Here is a 21,722-nt window from a genome sequence, read left to right on the forward strand (position 1 = left end):
GAAGATTGTCGAGTCGCTTGTTGCATTGTTGTCGCAAGATACAACCCCGCTGGTTGTAATAAAAAATGCATTGATTAGGTTTGGTTTGGCACTTTTTAACCCCCTTGAACCTCAGTTCACCAACCACCCAAACTTATAACTCCTCTCTGGGTGTTATAAGTTTTAGACAGTGCCGTATTTAAATATTTTATGAGTGTAGGCCACTTTATTTCCGCCGCTGCATGTACGAAATCTGCCGCCACCTAGGACGCTGCCGCCCCTAGGGTTTTATCCCTATTTACCCCTATTTTTTAGAATTTATAAATACGGCCTATTTATGTGTCTGGTGTCTGTGGTGGATCAGAGATCTTACATGAGCGAGTGTTCTTAGCCATATTTCATGATCATCAGCTCGTTCATTTTCCATAATCTTCGGGGTTTTTTTTTTAATTTCTACTTCTTGCCAGATGGCGCTGTCTTAATACGACGAAAGTAGATACAGAAGAATGCATGAAATATAAATAAACTACAAGACGCCCGCGACTCCGTTGCGCCAAAATTTGTTTGCCGTGCAGCAACCCCTACATTTTTCCGGGATAAAAGTATTCTATATATCACGGGACTCAAAGTATTGATTGATAATATAATTATTAATTAGTGTTTTGTTTACCTTTACCGACAACAATCCAAGCACACGACTAAACTCTAAAGGCAAAATTGTTATTTTGTACATAGGTACAGTAGTGACAGGTGTAAGTACATACAATTAATAGGTACCTACTATATAGGTACTCTGTTTGAATTAATTTTGATCTCAATATTGTATTAATTTTTAAAAGCGATGTACAAATTGGATGCATTATTAGGTAATAAACTGCCTGTATTAAGCTGTTTATATATTTTGATCAAAATGAATTTTCGTGTACCTATACTTAAATCAAGTATTATAAGATGTTATAATAAATTTCGTATCCTAATTATTATTAGCTTGTACATATTTCAATTTCAAAACCTAAATTAGAAAACAGGGGTTTGTATCATAAACACAACTTTGAAGAAATAAAATTTATTATTAAATATATTATTTACGTTTAAGATATAATATTTTTATTTGATTTCTAATATTATAATTTATTTATGCATTTTATCATATTTTTTTCGCACTAAAGTAATTGTAATTACATACATATATTAGTTATTAATAATAATAATATTTTGGTATGATATACCTACTTACAAAGTAAGTTCAGAAAGTTAGATATAGGCATTAGGCCCCGCATCATTTTAAGATCGTTCGGCGAAATTAGAGGCCGCAATCCACGAATGCGTGTATAACCAAACGAAATTTAAAAAATAGTTTAAAAAAAAAAGTGAACCGATAACAAAAATTATCGTCCGACCATTTTCTATTTTTCCTTTCTTTTCCATTTTTTACCAGCGCGACATTAAAATTTTGCGCGGCCTATACTCGCTCAAATATTTTGTGATAGATAGTCTTTTGCCCATAAAATATTAATTATTTATTTGAACCATTCAAATTGTCTGTAGAATACGTAGAATATCATAAAATAGCTCCACAGATATTTCATATTTTATCCTAGATTGGACTTCAAGAAACTTCATTCTTCCTAAACTCACATTATACTAAATACTTAGAAAATACTAAAAAGCTGTAACCTTTTTGTTTTCATATTCATAAGGATATAACCACCTTTAAGTTAATATTATAAGATGATATTATTTTTTACTCTTATCTAAACATACCACCATCTTCCCCTCATTTTTCAGACTATTTACTCTTTCAATCACATTCTGCCTAAAGTAATTTGCACCACAGCTAATATCTATAACACTTTGATATTAATATCATTAATCATTACGATTTTCATTATTTTACAACTTTAGGTTGTAGCGCATCAATAAAGGAATCATTTGTGCGTTCCTGCTTTCTCTTACACTTTGGACATGGTACGGTTTCATTAAGACATTTGGAGTGGAACACACTGGAGCATTCGTCGCATCTATATGTGGAGCTAGTTTCAAAGGGGTACAATATTTTCGGATCCCGGCAAACTTCACATATAAATCCCTTTTGGCTACATAACCAGCAGTCGAGGACATGCGATTTGGCGAAGTTTACGACTTTCTCCAGTTGCAAAACCAAAGAACTGTTGGGTATTTGTGCTAAATCTGATATTGTGTACAGGTGGACATGGTCGTACAAGTATTCCCTTGGCCATACCCTCTTCTGTAACTCCTCTATGACCGGCTCTCGACACGTGAATATGTACGCTCTAAGGAAGTTCAGTTGTATTCGCAATTCCTGCAGGTGCGTCATGTCTGACACACCACTGTATATTTTTGGATTAAGTTTTTTCATATTAATCCAAGGATGATGTTGGAACTCGAGTAAAAATGAAGCTGATCTCTTAGATACAGGATACCTTTTAAAGTCCCAGTTGTGGATGACTCGGGCAGGGATGATAAAAACATTTTCATCCATGCAGTTGGAACAAAAATATTCTCCAGTGAAAACGCACACCTTCGCCTTTGAGACTGTACTTCCGAGTAAATCTTGGCATCCTTTGCATTGATAGTTCTGATAGTCCAATCCTTTTTCCCTTGACAAAGTCCCCAGTTGCTTAATCATGGCTTGCAAATCGGCAGGTGTGAAGTTGTTGGTTGTAGCACTCGGTATCACTTCGAAACCCAGACCCTGCAGTGCAGAATCCTCTGGAGTTGATACTTCCTCTATAACCCTAGTAGTCACATCGTTTTCATCAGAAGTGAGCTTCAGTTCCTTGTGAATGTCTTTCATAATATCCCTTAGGTTTGGTACATTACTCGTCTCTTCGCACAGGTTTGAGTTATCAATGAGTGATGACAGGCTTCTTATCTCCGGGGTTTTAATCATGCTGCTTCCATGGGAGGAATTAGAATGTACAGAAGTATTCATTTCATCATCGTTTGACCAACCTTTGCCTATTAATGAATTTCCAGTGACAACTATATCAGAAGGCGCAATAAACTCAGCAGAGTCTACGGATGAAGAGTAGAGAAGCTTAGGATCAGAATCATCATGACTGGTCCCGGCCACATCAATAGCTGATTGTGCGACAGGTTCATCTTTTTCTTGTTTCACCTCTTCTTTTACTACTTTCTCCTTTTTAGAGGCAGGCTCATTTACAGTAGTTCTTTTGTTTTTATTACTGTCCTGTGATTTGCTTTCTATAATTTTCTCAGGGGTAAAGTTTTTATTAGAATTTGTATTTGGGCTACTAGATAAAATAAAGTTTAGGGCTTCATCTTCATTCAGAGCGAACATTTTCCCTAGGCCAGTTATTTTTGTGGAGTGTGTAGGTGTTGTGGCTACTTTTGGCTTGACTTCAGTGGATAGAGTGCTGGCAATATCCAGCCCAGCGCTGATAGGAGCAACTCTCACTGTAGGAACCCAAATACCTGCTTGCATCAGAACTTGTTCCGGCCACTGGTTCAGTAAACTGGAGTTTATTGGTAAGTTGAACTGTACACATGATTCCAGACCCTCTATGAGCCTCTGTGCTACTTCCAATATTTCATTATCACAAACGAATGCACCTCTATTATAGAATGGTTTTATGGCAGGTATGTTCTTCAGTAGAGTGGACATATAGGAGGAAAGGAGACACTCGTTTAAAGCTATTCTAATCCATGCTCGACATTGTCCGATTTCTGTAGTGATTTGAGGCAAAGATGATATCTGATCGACGTTTTGCCTATGCGATAAAACGAGAATTAGAGGCCAGAAACTCGACTGGGGGCGATAGTCTGGATCCCCGGTTATCACATTCTTAGCTTTTCGTAAAAATGTATCCTTTAATCCGTGAAGAAATACGGCCTCGAGGGCCATACACAAAGTATTCGTGGAGTCGCATGAACCTAGAACGCTGTGAAAATTTTCTTCGAACTGGCTATTGTATTGTATATCTTTTACGCATTCCGATAAATGATTTATAATGGACTCTTTGAGAATAGTATCGCGACTTTTAATTGCGAAACCAGCTGTAACGTTTTTAAAGAACGACATGTTTGAAATATTTTAATTCTTTCGTATTGTAAGCAGAACAATAAATTATTACGATCACAATTCACTACAATTCTTTATCGCCAACATAATATTACATAGTATTTACAAAAAAATATTTTGCACAAACAAATCTAAAACTAAAACATATGACAGGTGACGTTTCTTCTCCTACTTTCTTATTATGGCACTTCGGCTACTTAACCATGGCCAGTGACGACTGACGAGTATATTATGGCGGGAAAACAATAATAATTAGTCAAGTCGGTTGATTCAGTAAAATGGTAGACGCTTTACTAAAACTTTTGACGGAGTTTTGGAGGAAACACAAAATAGTACGTTTCTGAATATTGCATCACTTTCCTACACTTGTGCACAATAACGAATGTCTACAGTCAAATGGTTAATATCCTACCAATATTACACATTTAAACCCAGGTATAACAGATTACACAATTTTAGGAAAATAATACAAAAACAACATCACACTTTCACATTCCCGGCAAAACTCCTTCTCCTAATTTCATTTTGATCATAAATCTATATTTTCCTGGGGGTCCGGAATTTGACCTTATATACATCCGAACATAAACTACGTATCAAACTAGTACCGTATTAGGTATGCATTATGCAATACGTAGGTAGTTTATGTTCTAAATTTAAACTTCGGATATTTCCGTATCCTGTCGGCCCACCCTGCCCCGGGGCAGTTCAGATGCCGAAAACGTTATTAGTTTGTATTTTTTTTTTCTACAAACACACATAATGTTAAAAATGGGTCTGTGCAGCGGACTGTAGTGCCACTTTCTCATAAGTTAACCGTGAGCCAACTGCAAAGATTGTCAAGTGCCAACCGGGCTTCCGTACTGTGTAATGTGTTATCATGTGTACCGACTACCGGCTAGCCATTTATATAATGTATCATTGCAACTTTCTTAAATGTAAAAAAAAATGTGACAAATGACAACTTGACAGTGATGTGACAGTTGACATTTTAAAAATTTGTTGACTTCACTTTTGTATTGTGGTGTTTATTTTTACAATAAAAATTCACATTTATACAAAATTTTACAATTAAGGCATGTTTTACCATTTATTTTTTATATTATTTATCATAAACATCTATACATCAGCAGAGATTTACACAGGTTCGGTTAAAAATGCGCAAGGTAAGTAAACAAAGTTTGTAAACAATGTGATTAGAATCCAACTATTAGGATTCTACTTGGTGATAATTAATATTTTCAGAACTATTATTGTGTCGTAAATGTGGAGCTGATGTAGCAGATTCATTTTATATATTCAGTAAGATAAGTCCCGGGGCACAAAAAAGGGAAACCAAAAACTTATTTGGAAGACAAAATGTTACAGTGCAGACGTTAGTGAATCCATTTGGTGTACAATTTGATTTAATAACTGCAGAAAAAGCAAGATGCAAAAACATGGGTCAAGTAAATATATGTACATATTTGTCTGTTTTATCAAAGGTGGGAAAAAAAATATACTTAAATAACTTGTTTTTTGTAGAGCCAAGGCGCTGATTCATGGTTCCCTGGTTACACATGGCGCATATGCACATGTCCTCACTGCGGACAACATTTGGGCTGGACATTTGAGAGCACAACTGATAAATCAGATAATTCTGATATCGAGCACACACACAAATTCCATGGATTAATATTGAGCAATATTCTTGGAGAAAATTGTAAGTACCTAACATTTTAAGAAACCTTTGTTGTATATTTTAGTTTTTTTAGTATACATTAATAAATTGTGTTATATTTTTCAGTTACAGATTCACTCATGATGATGCCTAAAGTATATAAAATGTGAGAGGTAAATTAAGTAAAATTATGTTAATTCTGTATATAATGTGTTGGAAAAATAAAAATTTATAGACTGTTTATACACATCTTTATTTAACTTAACAACTACTTATTAGTAACAAAAATATCTTGAAAAACAGTAAGTCCTATATTATAGTGAGCTCTTTATAAATGAAAGTTGTAAGCACATCATGTCAAATCTTTAGTTAGGTAGTAGAAATTTTAAAGTGATCTTAAAATAAAAGCAAACACAAACATTTGCAAGTCTAGGGCAGTACTACAAAAAAATTTAAACCCTGAGGTAATATTTGTTCTGAAGCTTAACTATTGCTATTTGCAATCTTATATATATAAAACTCAAAGATGGACAGTCAACTGACATGGTGATCTATCAACGCACAGCCAAACCACTGGACCGATCGAGTTGAATTTTGGCATGCAGGTAGCTGCTAAGAAAGGATTTTGATCAATTCCACCCCCCAAGGGGTTAAAATAGGGGATGAAAGTTTGTATATAATAATACTTCTTAACGCGAGAGAAGCTGCAGGCAAAAGCTCGTGTCATAATCCTGTTCGGTTATATTGCTGTTGCATTCTTACTCATGACTGTTCCATGTGTGACTGAGATAGTGAACTGATTGAAATATTACAAATAGAAATTTGCACTTTTTTTGTTGACACTCATAACTATAATAGAAACCAGTAACAAAATATTGCTTGCAGCTGATATTAAATGTTTTATGTTACACTTCCAAATGTCTTAAACAACATGTTCTTGTTCATGTGCTTGTGAAGAATTATCTTAGGTCAACTAACATATGGAAGAAATATAATTTGATTAGGATATTAGGAAATCCTATTTTAACAAAACCTGACTTTGGCATGAGATTTTAAAACCCTTTGCGCCACACATCATATTATTGTGTATGGTAGTAATAGTCTATTACCATTCATATTATAATTACAGATAGTTTAACCTTCTCAACTTACAATAAAAGATAATTTGGCTCATGGCCAAATTGTCAAAAAAAACCAGTTTAAGCAGTAGCAAATCGCTGATGTAATGTCTGAGTGGTTGCTGCTGGAGTGGGTGTAAAGTTTATACCACCTGGAGTCTCGCTGGCACTATTCCCTAAGCTTTTACCCTGTATAGCTGCAATTTCCTTTTGTAACTTGGGATTAAGCACTTGCTTATTCACAAATTTCCTACTGACACCCCTATTTCCGCCTCTGCCGCGCCCACGGCCGCGCTGCGATTTTCTGCTGGAGTTGGATTGATTTGACCTATTTGATCTATTGGAACCTACAGATTTAACACTACCGGGACCTCTTCGTGTATTGTACCCTCCGAACTGATTATTAAACTGGGCTAAGCTTTGTCTGTTCAAAAATCCTGCACTTCCCATGCTATTGCGACGCCTCTTTGCAAAATCATTTGCAACGCTGACCGTCAACTGGGACGCTGAACCCACGGAGTTGTTCCGAGATCGGGTGAAGGTTTGTGTTCTTATCATACTGTTTTGTCGCTGTTCCATTAAAATTTGATCAGATCTTAATCCGACACTGCTGTATCTGTTTCTTGTCGCTAGCCCTCTGCCTCGCTTTATGATGCCCCTCTTGGCAAGGGCCAAGGGCTTGTTTGTGTTAATACTGCTACGAGTTGAAATTCCAAGTCTGCTGTGGACACCTCCTCTGACATTATAAGTTGAATTAGATCTTTGCAGCCCACGACCTGAAAAAGTTTTTATGTTATTCAATACAATTGTTTTCAAACTAAATTTTATCATAACATAAAAATCTCTTAAAAAATATAACATGGTTTTGTCCTACACATATCAGGTTTTATTACAAGATTTTATATTAAATTACTGGTAGGTATGATTATGTTACAAATTCGTGTAGATACTTGTTACCTTTTTTTGTATACATATGAACTGTTAATATTACTTCAACAAGGGTACATAAACATTTTACTGAAAATCATAATGACTTAATTATTAACATTTTAATTAATAAATTTTGCTACTACTACCTCTGCCTCTATTGCGTCTAGTAAGGGGTGGCATCTGAGAATAAGTTTCCTCCAGGCCAGCTCGACCTTTAGGCGTCATGCCTCTCGTCTGTGATCGGGATCGAGAGGCCGACCTCGCTCGCGATGTAGAGAAGCGCCTTTGGCGAGATTGTGACCTCTGTTGGGAGCGGGCTCTCTGCTGTGACCGGGACCTGCTCTGTGACTGGTTTCGTCGAGCCACTCGAGAGCGGGACCGTGACCTCCCGCGGGCTCCATTCGGTGTTCCAGATCGGGACTGCGACCTGCCCCGCGCTCCACCGCCGCGCCCGCCGCGACCACCTCGACCGCGGTTGCCGCGACCACGGACGTTACCGCCGCCTCTCCCACGAGTTCGGCCCACTCTATTTTGTTTGATGATTTCGTCTATCGGAAATGAAAGCATACCGTATGGATAGTGTTCTATTTTGATACATATGCGTCATTTTAGATAAAATATAACCATACACACAAATCTCAATATAAATTAACTGTTATTAACATTTACATGTACATGAATTACAGAAACAAGTCAGCGTTAAAATTTAAATAGTATTTCACAATGTGTATCAGAATCACTGAAAATTAGGTTAATAAAATGTTTACATACCTAGGGACATATTAACTGTATCAGCCATTTTTAGGTTTATTGATTATATCAACGTAAATAAAAAGTTTTAACTGTAAAATTTACACAATAACTAATAATCCTTATTTATTTTTTCCCCCTAAAAATAAAATGGATGCCATGCCAGAACGCCGACTTTGACAAATGAGTAATGACTTATGACAGTTAATTTTTGACAAGTGACATTTCATACTCCATAGATAAGAAATATATTTTTTATCATGATCATAAGGCAAGAGACCAATACGAAGGATGCCGAAAACGGAAATAAAGAAGCCTGAGCGCCAAGTGCCAACGCTAAAACAAGGGCAACGCGCGCGCGGGCGCACGCGTCGGGAGACCGCCGCGTGCGAGCGGGCACCCGTCGCGTGCGCCCATCTCATTTAGCGCTGCTAGTATAATTTTTATTTCGAGCGTGTATAATACAATTGTGTCCAGTAGATTACCATGTATTATTTACCTATTTATTATTTTTGGCAAAAAGATATCAACGGAAACAACGTCGATTGCGAAAAGCGCGCGCCCGGGCCGTGTGCCCGCCTGTCCGTCGAGCGTGTGACAGTCGGTCGCCCGCGTCCGGGCCGCGGTTCGCCGCACGCGCCTGCGTTAATCATACTATTTTTTATTCATGTACACACCAAAGAGAATGTCATCGTACACACGCGAGGCGTGCGCCCGCGCGAATGTTAGCGTTGGCCCTGAAGGGACCACTTTTCATAGGTCTTTCAAAAAAGTAAAGAATTATGATTTTCGGAGATATTACAGATTTAAAAATTGCGGGACGTAGCTTTTGCGGCGGTACCGATTAATGCAGGCTACGGGTACTATTAATGAGTACAAGTAAAAGCTGCTGAATCGATTTTAATCATTTTTTCAGTTAGCTATATATTTTATACCCGATGCCAAGACGGGGCGGGTTAGCGACCCGCCCCGTCTTGGCATTGGTAATTTATATTTCAGTATAAGTAAAATAAAAATGCAGTGATAAATTTAAACTTATTTGTAATTTTATTAACAAAGTGAAATAGGCGAAATAAATAACATTTAATATATTTTAAAGAAATATTATTTTGTACATTACTTTATACTTCTTATATCTTATAGAATCTTCACACGGGTGCCCGCTCGCACGCGGCGGTCTCCCGACGCGTGCGCCCATCTCATTTAGCGCTGCTAGTATAATTTTTATTTCGAGCGTGTATAATACAATTGTGTCCAGTAGATTACCATGTATTATTTACCTATTTATTATTTTTGGCAAAAAGATATCAACGGAAACAACGTTGATTGCGAAAAGCGCGCGCCCGGGCCGTGTGCCCGCCTGTCCGTCGAGCGTGTGACAGTCCGTCGCCCGCGTCCGCGGTTCGCCGCACGCGCCTGCGTTAATCATACTATTTTTTATTCATGTACACACCAAAGAGAATGTCATCGTACACACGCGAGGCGTGCGCCCGCGCGAATGTTAGCGTTGGCCCTGAAGGGACCACTTTTCATAGGTCTGTCAAAAAAGTAAAGAATTATGATTTTCGAAGATATTACAGATTTAAAAATTGCGGGACGTAGCTTTTGCGGCGGTACCGATTAATGCGAGCTACGGGTAGTATTGAGTACAAGTAAAAACTGCTGAATCGATTTTAATCATTTTTTCAGTTAGCTATATATTTTATACCCGATGCGAAGACGGGGCGGGTTAGCGACCCGCCCCGTCTTGGCATCGGTAATTTATATTTCAGTATAAGTAAAATAAAAATGCAGTGATAAATTTAAACTTATTTGTAATTTTATTAACAAAGTGAAATAGGCGAAATAAATAACATTTAATATATTTTAAAGAAATATTATTTTGTACATTACTTTATACTTCTTATATCTTATAGAATCTTCACATTTCTGAATGCTGACAATTCTAATAATATTATGATGTTTAAATTATTATTTAAATTTAAATTAGTTAAATACTCTGTTCATGATACATGTCTTAAACAAATTGTCCAAGTTTATAGTATGAAAGTATAATTTTAGTAGCATTACACATATTCTATCTACAATAAAATTAGAGCTGATTTTGTAAAGTGCATCACAGATTTTAATGATTTTCTGCAAGGCCATCATACTTTAGGCTACAAAATGTTAAGGCCTTTAATTTATATTTTTATTTTATAACATCAGTATATAATTTTGCTAAGATATTCGAAGACTTCTTGTGAGATATTTCATATTTTTAATATCAATCGTTAAGTACATTATATATGTTTTGTGCATTATAAACGAATACGGCGCAGCGCAGACGACAGACTACATCACGCACTTTTTAGTCTGTGGAAATAGAACCTATGCAATTATGTGCAGTAACGCGCCGGACTTTTTGCGCGTCGTATGCGTTATTGCAAAAAAGTGCGTCACGGATAGTCTGTCGTCTGCGCTGCGCCTAAGAGTGTACTTTTGGTGTGGTTTCAACAGAGTATAATTTAGTAGGAGCTCATTAAAGCTGCAATTCAATAAACGGTACGGCATGCAGCTTCATTAGTTGTGCCTAGAAATATAGCCATAAATCTTAAATTATTGTAAAAATTCAGTATTTACTAGTATTAAAAAATTATGGCATTGTTCTACTATAAAAATATTTTACAAATACACAAAATATGATAAATTTATATAGATTCAACATTGGACAATTACACCAATCACAGAAAAATAATTAACTCTTTAGTACGATTCAAGTTCGGTTTCACATAATTATTGTGCTTAAGGAATGAGAGTCGATACGCCGAGAGGCGTAAGGCGTACTCGCACAATACTTGGCACCTTTTGAGTATTAACGCTACTATATCATATAATTAAACATAGTGGACACTTTAGATAATATTATATCTACAAACTAGAGGAGGCACATATTTCAGGTCGACGAAAAGGAGTTCAAAAAATATAGAAATAAATACAACCCTCATTTAGAAGTCACCATTCTCTCCTACGGGTCGCTCCTACTCGTCACATAGACTTAAAGAAATTCGTCATTAGATAATTACACGGATGACGTCTTCCCAGTCAACCTTCCGTCGGTCGCAATGAGCACCACCGACGGATAACGCAATTGAGCGGCTCCATTGTCAGTTAAATATTTAAGTCACGTAAACGTTACGCACAGAGACGCTATACATTTATAGTTCTCTATAATACAGCTGACAGCGTTTAGACGAAAACATCGTAGACTTAAACTTCTACATTAACGATAAGACCATCGATTCAAAAGTTTGCGATCGCGCAGCATCTATAGTCTAATATCATTGGAGGCGGCGGCCAGGATGGTGCCGTGCGCGCGCCGCCACGAGGCGTCGTCGTCGGGCGCGGCGTAGTCAAGTCGCGCGGGATCGCGGGCCGGCCCCTGCGCCGCGGCCGCCGCGACGCCCTCTCCGCCGCCCCCCTCCCCGCCTCGCTCGCCATCCTGCTCCGTCCGGACGAACCCGTGACACTGCACCTCGTCCTGCGCCCCGCACCGGCGTAGCGTCAGCAGCTTCGCCACTATGGACGAGTCGAAGGACCGCGGAGGGATGTTGACCGTCGTCGCGGAGCGCTCGATTCGTCTAGCTCTCTCGGGTTGAGCGAGATCGAGCGACTGTCCCCGGACCTGCAGGCGGGACTGGCCGAATCGGGGGGTCAGGCGACCTATGAGGTTGTCCTCCTTCCGCGTAGACTTCGTCGAGTGCGACTCGTCCGCCGGCTTGGGTTTCTTTTTTAAAAAGAAGGGCGTCAGCCGCTCCGCGAACGGCCGCGACGCGCTCGAGCCGACGTCGTGCACGTTCGACGTCGAGTTCGAAGTCTTCAGAGTACGGCCGGCCGCGGGGGGCGTTTTGATCGGATTCGATTTCCTTTGCAAACTCAGCCGGGAGAACATTCCGTACTCCTCCTTCTCCTGCTCGGGGGCGCTCGGCTCCTCGCGCTCGGGCTCGTCAGTCGCGTTGGCCGGCGACTCGTCTTCGCACACCTTGAGGACGCAGTACGTGTCGCGCTGCAGCTCGTCGAGGAGGCTGTCGTCGTTCGACACCGTGTCGATTTTGCTGCCGGGCCGAGTGCCATCGCCGTCCGCGAGGCTCTCGAGGTCGGGTGAGGGCGGCGAGTCGGGCAGGCTGCAGCTCGAGCCGAGGAGCATCTCCGACCGGAGCGCGACGGGCTCGTCCGGCTTCGTGACGTTCTCCGCGGGTTTGGGCTGCGGCCGAACCTTGGCCGCGGCGCCGACGCGCGGCGGGACGGCCGGCGGCACGTCGTCGTCGACCGCGCGGCTGCTGAAGTTGACCATCAGCTCGTACTCCTTGCACCGGTTAGCGAGGTCGATCTCCAGCCTCCGGGGGAGGGAGTCCGGCTTGGGTCGGCGGATCGGCGGCTTCAGCTCGACGTCGACGTACTCGCACAGCGGGGAGACGGGCGAGGCGAGATTCGCTCGGGAGGGGGAGAGGCGGGCGGGCTTGGGCGGGCGCGCCGGCTTCTCGTTGGAGGCGTCGCTGTCCTCGGACGGCTCGTGCTTGATGCAGGACATGGTGAGGTACCCGCTGCCAGTGGATTTGGTGGACTTGCCCGACGAACGCTCGTCGCCGTGCCGGGCCAGCTTCAGCGATTCCGAGCTGGAGCATACGTCCAGCGAGGACTGAAGGGGGAGGGTCTTGCCGTCGAGGTCTACCGTCGGCGAGAAGTCGCCTCGTCGGGTTCGCCACAGGAAGGATCCTGCGTCGATGGTGCCGGCCGTGCCCGCCAGGTGGAGATAATTATCGTCGCCTATGGGCGCTTGTCTGAAATAAGGAAAAATATAAACGTAAATTCTTGAAACAAAAAAATGATTTAGTACATTTCAAACGAGATGTCCTAATTATTTCCATTGCTTCAAAACGGTACTCACTTGCTGCCGTACTTGGTTTCCCTCAGCAACGACCGCCGGTATATACAGTGTCGGTGCTCGAGGTCGAACATAATCTTCTGCAGCTCCCGAAGCGTCGCGTCCTCCGCCTCACGCTCCTCCGGACTCATGTCGTCTATAAACAAATAGAACCCAATTATTATTAACATACAATTGACGGTAATCAAGACTAGCATGTACTAGTATGTAACTAAGTTTATAAAAACTGGTACAAGCTAAGTATCGCTAGTGTATAGGCAAAGGTTAGCAGTTTCCATTCCACTGCTTAGTATCCCTTCTTTCCTGCTTCGAAAAACTTTGCATAGCCAAATTATTATTTTGGCTTTTATAAACTGTGCTGTTTTAACTTTTATCACTTGTATTTTACAAAGATGTATTTATTTATTCACACTCGTGAGCTTCGTAGCTATGAAATTCTAAATCTACTCAGCGTATTTCAAGACTAAAATAAGGCAAATCGGTCGAGTCGTTCTTACGATTATCACTTACCAATACATTTAGCTATTCATTTTTATATTATAAATAAAATAAGGCATATCGGGTAGGCCGTTTTTGAGATTATCGCTTACCAATACCTATGCGTTTTTAAATAATGGATATAATATTTACCAGGCGCGCGTCGCAACCGCTCATCTAGCCGCGCGGAGTGCGCGACGAGCAGCGTGTGCAGGCGCTGCAGGTCTCGCGCGGGGTCCAGCCGCAACGCCACCGCCGCGCCGCGCCCGCATTCCGCGCCGCCCGCTGCCGCCGACCCGCACCCCTCCGCGCGACGTTCAGACCGACCGCAGCTGTAATGCACAGTGATTTTTTGTATTTTACTGGTTATTTATTTATTTACTGTATGACTCGGTGAACTCTGCATTACTTTTCTCCTAATATGAACCTTTCCTGGACTTCCACGAATAGTTCAAGACCAAAATTAGCCAAATCGGTCCAGCCGTCCTCAAGTTTTTAAGAGATACTATCAAAATTCATATTTATCTATATACAGAGATAAAATTAGATTACACTATATTTTATACTTTGTAAACCTTACAACTGCAAAATATTAATAACAAAAACTGAAATTTCTACAATTTGTGCCGAACATTTATTACAATTTTTTTTATAAACTAACCACGTCCACTTGGTGCCGCAGTAGTATCCCTTGTGCGGCGCGGCGTGCCGGCACAGCGCGCGCAGTAACCGCAGCCACTCCGCGCGCTCCACGCAGTTGCTCGCCTGCACGAATAACACGCGCTCGCTGTGAACTGGACAAAAAAAAACAATTACATTTTGGACGTAAGTGCCATCTTGCAGTTTGCCTAAATAAAACTTGTATAGAGTGTATTTTTAGTGTATCTACATTCTACGTATTGTCAAATAAATAATGTTTAGCTAAGTCCGTCAGCTGAGTGTACTGTCTTTGGTCTGCAGGTGCAGCACCAACCTCAAGAGGTTGGTGCTTAGTCAACTATTGCTAACATACAAACTTTGATTTCATGTATTTTTTAATAATTTTATATTTTGAAATACGAGATTTCGCGTTGCCAACGCTACCGCCGACTGCTTTGGTGAATACTGAATTGGAATACAAGTCCACGAGTGATAACACCTTTGTTTCATTATCTAGATATTTTTGGGAAATATATATAAAATACATATAACTCACCAATTTGGAAGATGTTGTTGACGTCTAGCGGCGCGCCGGCGGGCGGGCAGTCTACGGGCTGCACGCTCAGCACCTCCGATAGAGGGAGCCGGTGCGCCGCGCGCGATCCGCCCCGCGACCACGATAACTCGCCACTATAAAAAATAAGGTATTCAAATTTAGATAGCAGAAGGCTAGCCTCTGTACCTTCACGCCTCTAGTCCACCGACGCTGCTAACTGCGAAATATCTGCGAAACCAATGCGAAACAGGAATAGAGCGAGATACAATATAACGCACTGTCGTGTGGCGGGTGAGACAGTAAATCGGTTCGCCCTTCGCAGTTCGTAGCGTCGGTTGGCTAGAGGCCGTTAAAGTAATTAATTCATAGACAAATGGCAGATTTAAGGTATTTTAACCGGGTTAATCAATGTTGCTCGTGATCTATCAGCTGGGCTTGAGCCGACTAAATTACTTAGGTTCACAATTTGCGTATCAATAACATGGCTATTTTCTTCACGCCGTGGCTTCGATTAAAATACTTACGCCCGATGTAAATAGTAGTTATATTTCATGGATAGTAAAATTATTTTTGCCGATTATGGTGTAATTTTTTTGGCTATAACTAAACTACTTCTATCTCTCGTCTCGAGTATGATAAACGACGATTGCTAAGCACGAATAGCAAATAGTAATTAATCAATTGACATACCTGGTGAGTCGGAAATGTCTCCTCTTGGAGTAGGCGTTAGCGGGCCGCGTCCAGCGCCGGCGCGGCGAGCCCGGGCCTGCACGAACCCCGTCCGAACGCTTGATCATCGTCCTGCGAACAACACAGTAATCATAATAATAAAAACGAATCATAAAATAAAAAGGAATTTTCCAATATATAAAAAATATTTTATGATTGGTTTTCAAGTTTCTTTTGTTTGATTTTTGGAACGAAGTTCCTTATCGCACGTTGCGAAACGACACTTTTTGACCGACACTTATTTTAGTACTTGCGAAGTAGGGGCAGAGGGCGTTGATGTATCAATGACATCAACTGACTGGAAATTTAAAACTTCATTCCAGGTGTCCCTTGACACCTCTCAAATTTTTGTATTACATATTTGTTTTGATATATTTTAGTTTTTAGTGAGTTGTAATTTTATGTTACTATGTTAATATCGTTGTCTAATGTTTTATTTATTTATATTAAACAACAAATTACAGCTGGTGGTTATTACTATCACACACATAAATCATTTGAGGAAGTCAGAATGGAGTCTAGGTTTTTTTTAAGGAATTGCAATGGTGGGATATCAAAAGAGAATTGCTTACAGAATTATCATTGACGAAGCTACATGTCATAAGCATATCACGTTATTTTTAATAACACAATAATAATTAATACTTATTATTTATAATAATAATAATTAATAATGATCGATTTTTCTCGACAAAGTTGTGTTCTTTTTAAGCATTAAAAATACTTACCATAATACTCATAACAAAACGAAACAAGTCTTGTTACATAAAAGCGGAATATAAGGAACAAAACCGTGAACAAAACAAAATAAATAAACTGAGGAATGGATAGGAAAATAAAAAAATCAAAGTACATACCCATAACTGTTCCAAATGATGCAGAAAAGAAAAAGAAGTTGTATTGAGTGAAGTGCTACAGATGAAAATAATATGTATGCATAGATACAGTCTTTGAAAACACCCTTAAATTCTCCTTCGCACGCTTGAAAGTTGAAATGTTGCCTACGGTACGCACTTTGCTTGTTACGTGTACGTGCAAGGAAAAATTTTAGGTGAAGTTGACAATACTTCTGGAGACACTCACCCTTCTTTTAACAAAACTGGTGTCTCCTGGACGTTGTTGTTCTGTGTGTCAGAGCTTGAGGAAATAATCTCGAGGAACTGTCGTATCGCTTGCACCTGAAAAGAACAAATTATTTTTATATTTAAGTATGTATAGAATCCCACCTTAATATAACCTGAGGATTGAATAGCCAAAGGTAAAATTAAATTGCTATTGGTTCATTACAATCTTTGGTAAGTCAAAGATTGTATACAATTACACCATATTAATAAAAAACATTGAGACCTTATAGTATACTTAAAACATTATTTGAGGACCACTTAATATAAAAGTAAGCATACTCACATGTTTTGCTGTACAGAAGCTCTTGTACAGTTCCGCCATGTACTCCTCCTTGCACACCTGCTGCGCGGACCTGCTGCTCACCAGGTTGCCCAGGGACTGGATCGTCTTGGAGATCAGCGTCAACGTTCTATTGGTTTGTGGATCCTGAACAGCATTCATTCAAATCAGTAATAATACTGACAGGCGTTAAAAATATTGTATAAAACACATGATATAGCTTGTAACAAAACAAAGTGGTAATATTTTAGGGTATGTTTATTGTCAATTATTGTGTCCCTTAAGTAGAGACATACACAACTCAAAATATTATCATTATTTGTTCCGTCTTCGATATCCGGAATCCATCTTGAGTCAAGCTGCTTGACTCAAGATGGATTGACTTGCTTGCTTGACTCAAGCACCCGTCTTTTTGTCGATTTCCGGCTACTTACCTCCTTCCACGTTCGCCAGATGGCGCTAGTAGTAGGGTTTGAGACGGATGCGCGCCTAACTGACTTTTTCATTATGGCGTCGTTTTTCTTGTCGTGAATATCGGCTAAAAATTTATGTTTCGTAAATTTTGCAAATTGCTACAATTTAGTTCTCTTTCGTTTAGAAAGTAAAGTTAATTAATCTTAAGTGTGATAAATTTAGCATTTAACAGTAAATTTCCGCGATTAAAGTTTTTTAGCCGAACACGTGTTCGTAATACTTCGCGGTAAAAGTGTAGCATCTCCTTCCACTGGAAGACTTAACCATGAGCGAGTCAAGAGATTCTGCTTCACGTAAGAGGAAGTCTTCCCGTCCGAGAAAATCTACGGACAGTTCGTCGACATCGTCATCGTCGTCTTCGGAGCGGGGGGTCGATTTGGACCCACGCGGAAACGCTCGTTTCCGCTCCGTGAGTAAACGTTCCCGCCATGTGAGTAATGAACAATTTGAACATTTATCGCAGCAAGTTTCTTATCTGACTAACTTAATAATGTGTAGTAATAGTGATACGCGAGTGCGCGATTCGGACATAAATGTCGCGGGCGGTAGTTCGACAAATAATCCCGCGAGTGTTTCGAACAATGTGCTCGAGTTGCAGCCGCCGCAACGGCCTGTGCAAGACTTAAAGTTATCGGATCTGTCCACAACCGTAAAAGATCCTTTGTTTCCAAAATCGAGTGACGAACATTTTAAAAGAATTTTTGATTTACAAAGATTTAAAAGCAACGACTGGAATTGTATTCGTTTTTCTGACGCGCAAAAGAAATATGCTTCCGTTCCTGGCTTTATCGAAATGAACGTCAACGACGAGCTCAGGCGCTTCGCCCCGTCAGTCACGGACGAAAGGTCATCGCGTCTCTATTTAATCGAACGCAGTTTCGCTGCGATTTCAAATGCTATTTTAAAACAAAAGGATGAGTTACGTAATAATTTACAATCGTTGATAAATTGGGCTAGACATAATGAACAATATTTAACTGCTACATCTTTGTTTGAGAAAATTGAACAATTATTTAGTAAAGATTCCGGGTATACGAAAGTTTCGGACGATATTTAACAAATTGTTTGCGGTCGTCGGGCCGATTTAATTAGCGTTCGCAGGGAAGCAATATTAAGACAAATACCTGAAGAATATCACAGTAGTGCGTTACAAAAAATTCCTCCGGATGGAGAATTTTTATTTTTTATTTTGTCGTCGTACCTTCAAAAATTTGGGGGGGCCGATTAACTTACTCCTACGGCAGGTCCGTCCACACAAAACCGTTACACGGGACTCTCCGCACCTGCTCATCATTCTGCTACCGTCTTTAACCATAAGCAGTCTGATACGTTTTTTCGATCGTCGTACAATAAACCAAAACCGAACAATCGAAAATCGAAACAACCACCTAACAGACGTTCTAACTATAAGAACAAGCGCAATAGCCGAAACAAACCGCGGCCAAAGGCACGTTCGCCGAGTAACCGGTATCAATGACTGGCCCAAATTTCGAGGAGGTTGTCTGGTGCAATATCAGCGTGCTTGGAAAAAATTAGGAGCACCGGATCATATTTGTCGACTTTTAAAGGGGGTTTTAATACCGTTCGTCCGAAAACCACTTTTAATATATCCGGGAAAAATGGTTTTGAAAGCTTACGAGACCAAGAAGAGCTTCGATATGACCCAACAAATTCAGAGCATGCTGAAGCAAGGCATTTTAGAGAGGGCCGAGATCACTCCCAGCTACATCTCGACCTTCTTTCTAGTTCCCAAACCAGACAACAGTTTCCGACCGATATTCAATCTCAAGTCTCTGAACCAGTTTTTGGAAATAAAGCCTTTTCGACTTTTCAGCCATTTCAGAGTGCCGAGTTTCTTGCAAACAGGAGACTGGATGGCGAAGTTAGACCTGAGTCAGGCGTACTTTCACCTGAGCATCGCCAAGAAGCACCGTCGGTTCCTGAGGATGAGCTACGAAGGCGAACTGCTGGATGAGCTACGAAGGCGAACTGCTCCAAATGACCTGCCTGCCCTTTGGACTGGCGTCCGCACCACGAACGTTCGCCACCTTAACCAATTGGTTGGTGATATCCGGAATCCAGGTAATCCCTACCTGGTACATCTCGAGCTTCATAATGAAAAAGTCAGTTAGGCGCGCATCCGTCTCAAACCCGTGACACTAGCGCCATCTGGCGAACGTGGAAGGAGGTAAGTAGCTGGAAATCGACAAAAAGACGGGTGCTTGACTCAAGATGGATTCCGGATATCTCAGGAAAAATAATAGGTAAGTTTTATTGTAAGGTAAAACTCTCCATTTTCTTCTGTTACATCCTTTATAGTAAATTAGTGCATTGGCCCTTTGAATCATGTCTCATATACGAGTACTTTATTGCTAGCGCGTCAAGGAAACGAAATAGCAATATATTAGAGCACGTAACAAGTAGCGACGTATAGAACGTCTTTCGCGAGCGAACTTAAATTTATTAAAATACTATTTCACACTTCAATAAGTTTCTATAATAACATAGAATCACATTAATAAAAGTAGTTTTTAACTTACAATCTGTTCCGTTGTGAGATCAAACAGGCGTGGTCCGAGTATGGCCGGCGCGAAGAACCGCAGGAATATGAAGCCGGACACCACGCTGTAGCGAACCTCCGCGTTGGCGGGGAAGTGGCGGGCGGCGCACTGCCGGAGCGCGTCGAACAGACGACACATCACAGCGGGACACATGGCGTACGACTGCGTTATCGCGCCGAACACCTGTGTTACAGAAATACATTGTTAGTATACGCGAAAAGGCAACTACAGAACAGTAAAGGACCGACATCCCTAGGCTCCGTTAAGCATTGCCTTTTGCAACTTTAGCCCCCCCCCCCCCATATCATGCCGTCATATATATCATCCCACTCACCCTTTCCACATAGTCCTTCAGGTTAGCGAGGTTGGTAGCTACAGCGGCGACGGGTTTGACTCGCGCGGGGTCGATCTCGCAGGGCCGGCGCTCCGCGAGCACGGCCGCCAGCGTGGGCCGAAGCACCGCGCGCAGGTACGCCGCGCCCGACAACCGCATGGCCTCGTCCATCATCTTCGACACGAGTGTGTTGCCGCGAAATATCGTCGTCGCGTCACTGGAACATAACAATTAACATAAGATTTTTGCAACCTTAATTCATTTGAGAATGAAAAATAAGAAACTTTACGTGTCAAAAATTTTATAAATGAGAAATTGTCCGCCTGTCAGTTAACTCCTCATGCTTAAATGGCTGACCAATTTAGTTGAAATTTGGTATGAACAATGGACATATTTTGAAGGAACGAACATGTATTTTTTTTTTAAATCGTTTTTACCCAGTACCTATAATATAGAGGCTAGGGCATCCGCCAAAAAAAGAGGTAAAGGCTTCCTCTTTTTTTGGCGGATACTACTACACACCTATTTTTAATTACATATCAGTAGAATATTGACCAAATTACATTCGATATCGCTTATCTGTGAACCGAATGTCCTCAGGGCGCGCGGTGCAGGAAATAGGCATAATAACTAATAACTGATAAAGATAATAAACAAATAAACAATCTCGCGCCCCGCCGATAACGTTGACATTTTGACGTTTCTCGTTGCAATTTCATTTCACTTCTTTAAAACATCTTTAGTACCTACCTACATTAGTCCATTGAAATGTTACATGAGCTTTGCATTTATTAGAGGACGCAATTTTATTTTTGGGATATGTTGGGAGGAGGAAGGGGGGTCAACAGAAGCTTAACCTCAAGTTTGTGGGGTCGCCACCCTTGTCCTCCGGCGGCTATCTCGAAAAAAGGGGTGACAATACAATATTCGCGATATCTCGGAAACTATACGTCTTACAAAAATTTGTAAGATCATAATTTGTTGCAAATTATTTTGTCTCCAAATATGTTTATATAACTTTTCACCCTAAATTAAAAATGTAAAAGTTATGAGCAAAAAAGTGAGATTTTTTATTTTAGGTTTCGATAAATATAACTAACGGCTGCACACTCTTCTTACTT

The 21,722-nt window shown here is 40.5% G+C and overlaps 4 protein-coding genes and 1 pseudogene across 6 annotated transcripts in view; 2 read left to right on the forward strand and 3 right to left on the reverse strand.

Annotated features, from left to right (window-relative positions):
* Positions 1 to 1,123: 1,123 nt before the first annotated feature.
* Positions 1,124 to 4,143, reverse strand: LOC121729917 (sorting nexin-29). The gene has a single exon (XM_042118636.1). It carries the CDS (start codon positions 4,043 to 4,045, stop codon positions 1,868 to 1,870), a length of 2,178 nt encoding a protein of 725 aa, XP_041974570.1. The 5' UTR covers positions 4,046 to 4,143; the 3' UTR covers positions 1,124 to 1,867.
* Positions 4,144 to 5,057: 914 nt separating this feature from the next.
* On the forward strand, positions 5,058 to 5,948 carry LOC121729925 (protein cereblon-like). 2 transcript variants are annotated; one of them, XM_042118646.1, is made up of 4 exons: positions 5,058 to 5,211; positions 5,291 to 5,493; positions 5,570 to 5,747; positions 5,832 to 5,948. In XM_042118646.1, exons 1-4 carry the CDS (start codon positions 5,124 to 5,126, stop codon positions 5,873 to 5,875), a joined length of 513 nt encoding a protein of 170 aa, XP_041974580.1. In that variant the 5' UTR covers positions 5,058 to 5,123; the 3' UTR covers positions 5,876 to 5,948. The 2 variants fall into 2 exon arrangements, with proteins under 2 accessions (XP_041974580.1, XP_041974579.1); XM_042118645.1 differs by lacking the exon at positions 5,291 to 5,493 and having other exon boundaries at positions 5,077 to 5,211.
* A 448-nt stretch (positions 5,949 to 6,396) lies between these two features.
* LOC121729921 (serine/arginine-rich splicing factor 4-like) lies at positions 6,397 to 17,221 on the reverse strand. Of its 2 annotated transcripts, XM_042118643.1 has the most exons (4): positions 17,211 to 17,221; positions 8,525 to 8,615; positions 7,900 to 8,301; positions 6,397 to 7,599 (listed from the first exon to the last, which is right to left on the reverse strand). In XM_042118643.1, the coding sequence occupies exons 2-4, from the start codon at positions 8,550 to 8,552 to the stop codon at positions 6,905 to 6,907; spliced, it is 1,125 nt and encodes a 374-aa protein (XP_041974577.1). In that variant the 5' UTR covers positions 8,553 to 8,615; positions 17,211 to 17,221; the 3' UTR covers positions 6,397 to 6,904. The 2 variants fall into 2 exon arrangements, with proteins under 2 accessions (XP_041974577.1, XP_041974576.1); XM_042118642.1 differs by lacking the exon at positions 17,211 to 17,221 and having other exon boundaries at positions 8,525 to 8,673.
* Positions 11,238 to 21,722, reverse strand: part of LOC121729913 (GTPase-activating protein) — a 46,710-nt gene continuing 36,225 nt past the window's right edge. The window contains exons 7-16 of the mRNA XM_042118621.1: positions 20,602 to 20,818; positions 20,247 to 20,450; positions 17,236 to 17,379; positions 16,912 to 17,006; positions 15,790 to 15,900; positions 15,100 to 15,233; positions 14,566 to 14,698; positions 14,058 to 14,236; positions 13,431 to 13,563; positions 11,238 to 13,323 (exon numbers count right to left, since the gene is read on the reverse strand). Of these exons, the coding sequence (XP_041974555.1) occupies positions 11,811 to 13,323; positions 13,431 to 13,563; positions 14,058 to 14,236; positions 14,566 to 14,698; positions 15,100 to 15,233; positions 15,790 to 15,900; positions 16,912 to 17,006; positions 17,236 to 17,379; positions 20,247 to 20,450; positions 20,602 to 20,818 (2,863 nt within the window). The 3' untranslated portion in view covers positions 11,238 to 11,810. The remainder of the gene's footprint in view (positions 13,324 to 13,430; positions 13,564 to 14,057; positions 14,237 to 14,565; positions 14,699 to 15,099; positions 15,234 to 15,789; positions 15,901 to 16,911; positions 17,007 to 17,235; positions 17,380 to 20,246; positions 20,451 to 20,601; positions 20,819 to 21,722) is intronic.
* On the forward strand, positions 17,721 to 19,664 carry LOC121729923 (annotated as a pseudogene).

Source organism: Aricia agestis, chromosome 8, assembly GCF_905147365.1.
Source record: "Aricia agestis chromosome 8, ilAriAges1.1, whole genome shotgun sequence".
Classification (NCBI taxonomy): Eukaryota; Metazoa; Arthropoda; class Insecta; order Lepidoptera; family Lycaenidae; genus Aricia; species Aricia agestis.

Bases quoted from the DNA above. Each gene is read 5' to 3' on its own strand.
- LOC121729925 (XM_042118646.1), top strand. From the start codon at position 5,124: ATGTTTTACCATTTATTTTTTATATTATTTATCATAAACATCTATACA. The intron at 5,212-5,290 runs GTAAGTAAACAA...TAATATTTTCAG, and splicing joins TTCGGTTAAAAATGCGCAAG to AACTATTATTGTGTCGTAAA. The intron at 5,494-5,569 runs GTAAATATATGT...TGTTTTTTGTAG, and splicing joins GATGCAAAAACATGGGTCAA to AGCCAAGGCGCTGATTCATG.
- LOC121729917 (XM_042118636.1), bottom strand. From the start codon at position 4,045: ATGTCGTTCTTTAAAAACGTTACAGCTGGTTTCGCAATTAAAAGTCGC.
- LOC121729921 (XM_042118643.1), bottom strand. From the start codon at position 8,552: ATGGCTGATACAGTTAATATGTCCCTAG. The intron at 8,302-8,524 runs GTATGTAAACAT...CATTTCCGATAG, and splicing joins TACAGTTAATATGTCCCTAG to ACGAAATCATCAAACAAAAT. The intron at 7,600-7,899 runs GTAGTAGTAGCA...AAACTTTTTCAG, and splicing joins TAGACGCAATAGAGGCAGAG to GTCGTGGGCTGCAAAGATCT.